This window comes from Nanorana parkeri, unplaced genomic scaffold (genome assembly GCF_000935625.1).
Source record: "Nanorana parkeri isolate BGI_ZX_2015 unplaced genomic scaffold, ASM93562v1 scaffold3428, whole genome shotgun sequence".
In the NCBI taxonomy this organism is placed as follows: Eukaryota; Metazoa; Chordata; class Amphibia; order Anura; family Dicroglossidae; genus Nanorana; species Nanorana parkeri.
The window spans coordinates 9,418-12,147 of NW_017309696.1; the positions used below are offsets into that span (position 1 = coordinate 9,418).

General features: G+C 56.8%; 1 protein-coding gene across 1 annotated transcript in view; it reads left to right on the forward strand.

Annotated features, from left to right (window-relative positions):
• The first annotated feature begins 351 nt into the window (after positions 1-351).
• TRIM62 (tripartite motif containing 62) overlaps positions 352-2,730 on the forward strand; it is an 18,684-nt gene continuing 16,305 nt past the window's right edge. The window contains exons 1-4 of the mRNA XM_018574966.1: positions 352-779; positions 1,275-1,370; positions 2,057-2,313; positions 2,486-2,601. Coding sequence (XP_018430468.1) covers positions 372-779; positions 1,275-1,370; positions 2,057-2,313; positions 2,486-2,601 — 877 coding nt within the window. The 5' untranslated portion in view covers positions 352-371. The remainder of the gene's footprint in view (positions 780-1,274; positions 1,371-2,056; positions 2,314-2,485; positions 2,602-2,730) is intronic.

The following is a 2,730-nucleotide window of genomic DNA, read 5'->3' on the forward strand; positions in this document are numbered from 1 at the left end:
GGTCTCTCCCATCTTCCCAGGGGTGGGATCACATTTGCTTTCTGACCTGGAGCTGCTGGAGAGAGGTGGCTGGAGCCGGGAGGGGGCAATGCACACCTGGGGGGCATAGAGGGCAAAGCGGGGGCAGCAGAGGGCAGATCCAGGTCTCAGGTGAGTGGGGGGCTCAGCCATCATCTCCATCCTCATCTTCATCTCCTCCGGGTGCAGCTGATGGGGAAGGTGGAGGACAGACTGACAGGTGACCCCTCCCCCACTATGTGTATGTAGATCAGATTGATGTGTGCTTCATGAACATACATGTGTGCTTCATATGTATATAGGACATGTATGATGTGTGTACTACAACTGCGGGACGTGCGGTCTCCTCGGGGATGGCGTGCTGTCTGAAGGACGAGTTGCTGTGCTCCATCTGTCTCAGCATCTACCAGGACCCGGTGAGCTTCGGTTGTGAACATTACTTCTGCCGTAAATGCATTGCGGAGCACTGGAGCCGCCAGAAACATGGGGGGCCCCTGGACTGTCCGGAGTGCCGGAGAACCTTCTCGGAGCCCACTCTGTCCCCCAGCCTCAAACTGTCCAACATCGTGGAGAGGTACGCAGCCTTCCCCCTGGACGCCATCCTGAGCGCCCAGCGCAGCTCCTTCCCCTGCAAGGACCACGACAAGGTGAAGCTCTTCTGCCTGACCGACCGCGCCGTGGTCTGCTTCTTCTGTGACGAGCCCTCGCTGCACGAGCAACACCAGGTGACCAACGTGGACGAGGCCTTCGAGGAGCTGCAGGTGAGTGCGGGAGCCACGCGACCACCACTGGGGAGATCTACCAATGGCAGGAGATGCTGGGACTTGTAGTATCACAGCAGTGGTGGAGATGCTGGGACTTGTAGTATCACAGCACTGGTGGAGATGCTGGGACTTGTAGTATCACAGCAGTGGTGGAGATGTTGGGACTTGTAGTATCTCAGCAGTGGTGGGGATGTTGGGACTTGTAGTATCTCAGCAGTGGTGGGGATGTTGGGACTTGTAGTATCTCAGCAGTGGTGGAGATGCTGGGACTTGTAGTATCACAGCAGTGGTGGAGATGTTGGGACTTGTAGTATCACAGCAGTGGTGGGGATGTTGGGACTTGTAGTATCTTATGATGTCATTGCTGACCTGTGATCTGTTTACATTACATTAAGGGGAGTGGCTGTGTGCGGGGCCCCCTCACCTCAGGGGCCCCCTGTATGTAGATGATGGAAGCAGGCTCAGTCTGACCTCTCCGCTGTCTCTCTACAGCGGGAACTGAAGGAGCAGCTCCAGGCACTGCAGGAGAGCGCCAGGGGCCACACCGAGGCCCTCCAACTACTGAAACGTCAACTGGCCGAGACCAAGGTGAGTCCGAGCTGGGAAATCTCTATGGGGTGACACTTTAGGGTGGAAGCACCTCCTGGGGCCCCTAATCACCCTGATCTTATCTAAAGCACCTACTGGGGGCCCCTAAACACCCTTTCCTTATCTAAAGCACCTCCTGGGGGGCCCTAAACACCCTGATCTTATCTAAAGCACCTACTGGGGACCCCTAAACACCCTTTCCTTATCTAAAGCACCTCCTGGGGGCCCCTAAACAGCCTGATATTATTTGAGGGTCACATCAGGGCACCAAAATTCTGGTTGTCTTTGCATTTTCAGGAGGTGAATTGTTGCCCTGCCCATCCCCCCCAGGGGGCAGATTTTCTAGAGGGTCGTGTCCAATCACACCCGACAATTGAGTCCTCGCATCTCTTTACAGTCCCTCAGTAATGATTTGTAGCTCCGGCCCTGACACTGCAGAGCTGAGTAACAGCCACACCCCTTTAGTGCAGAGGAACAGAGGGGGCGTGTCTTAGCAGGCCTCGTACTGAGTGCTGATTACTGACAGCGCAGTCATATTTAGACACAACTGGTGTACCAGGAAGTGGAGGTCAGGCTGTGAGGATGTCGGTGACTTTGGTTGGGCTCCGGTTAGGTCTGTGGTGACAGGTTTGCTTTGCCATGTATTGGGAATGTGTCACTCACCCCGTGTCCTCTTCTCTGCCCAGTCCTCTGCCAAGAGCCTGCGTGCCACCATCAGCGAGGCCTTCGAGCACCTTCACCGACTGCTGCGAGAGCGCCAGAAGGCCATGCTGGAGGAGCTGGAGTCAGACACGGCCCGCACGCTGACCGACATTGAGCACAAGGTCCAGCGCTACAGCCAACAACTGCGCAAGGTGCAGGAGGGGGTGCAGATCCTGCAGGAGCGCCTGGTGGAGGGCGACAAACACAACTTCCTGGCCGGGATCTCCTCGCTGTCTGAGAGGTAACCGCCTCCCATAGGTCCTCCCCCGAGGAAGCCTCGGCCCCCCCCCTCATCCCCCCCCCCCCTCCCGTGTCACATGATGCTAGGCTCTCGCTGTGATTGGGCCATGTCTCCCTAGCACTGTCTGTACTCCGTCCTCTCCATTGTCCTGACCTCTCTCCTCCTTCTCCAGGTTAAAGGGGAAGATTCACGAGACCAACCTGACATACGAAGACTTCCCCACCTCCAAGTACATGGGACCCCTGCAGTACACCATCTGGAAGTCGCTCTTCCAGGACATCCACCCCGGTAATAAACCTTTCCTTGTCTCTAATGGGGCCCGAGCTGTGTGAGGTTCCTATCTGAGGGGCCAGGTCCTCCACCATGGAGGAGCAACCATCATCTCCCCCACCATGGAGGAGCAACCATTACCCCCCC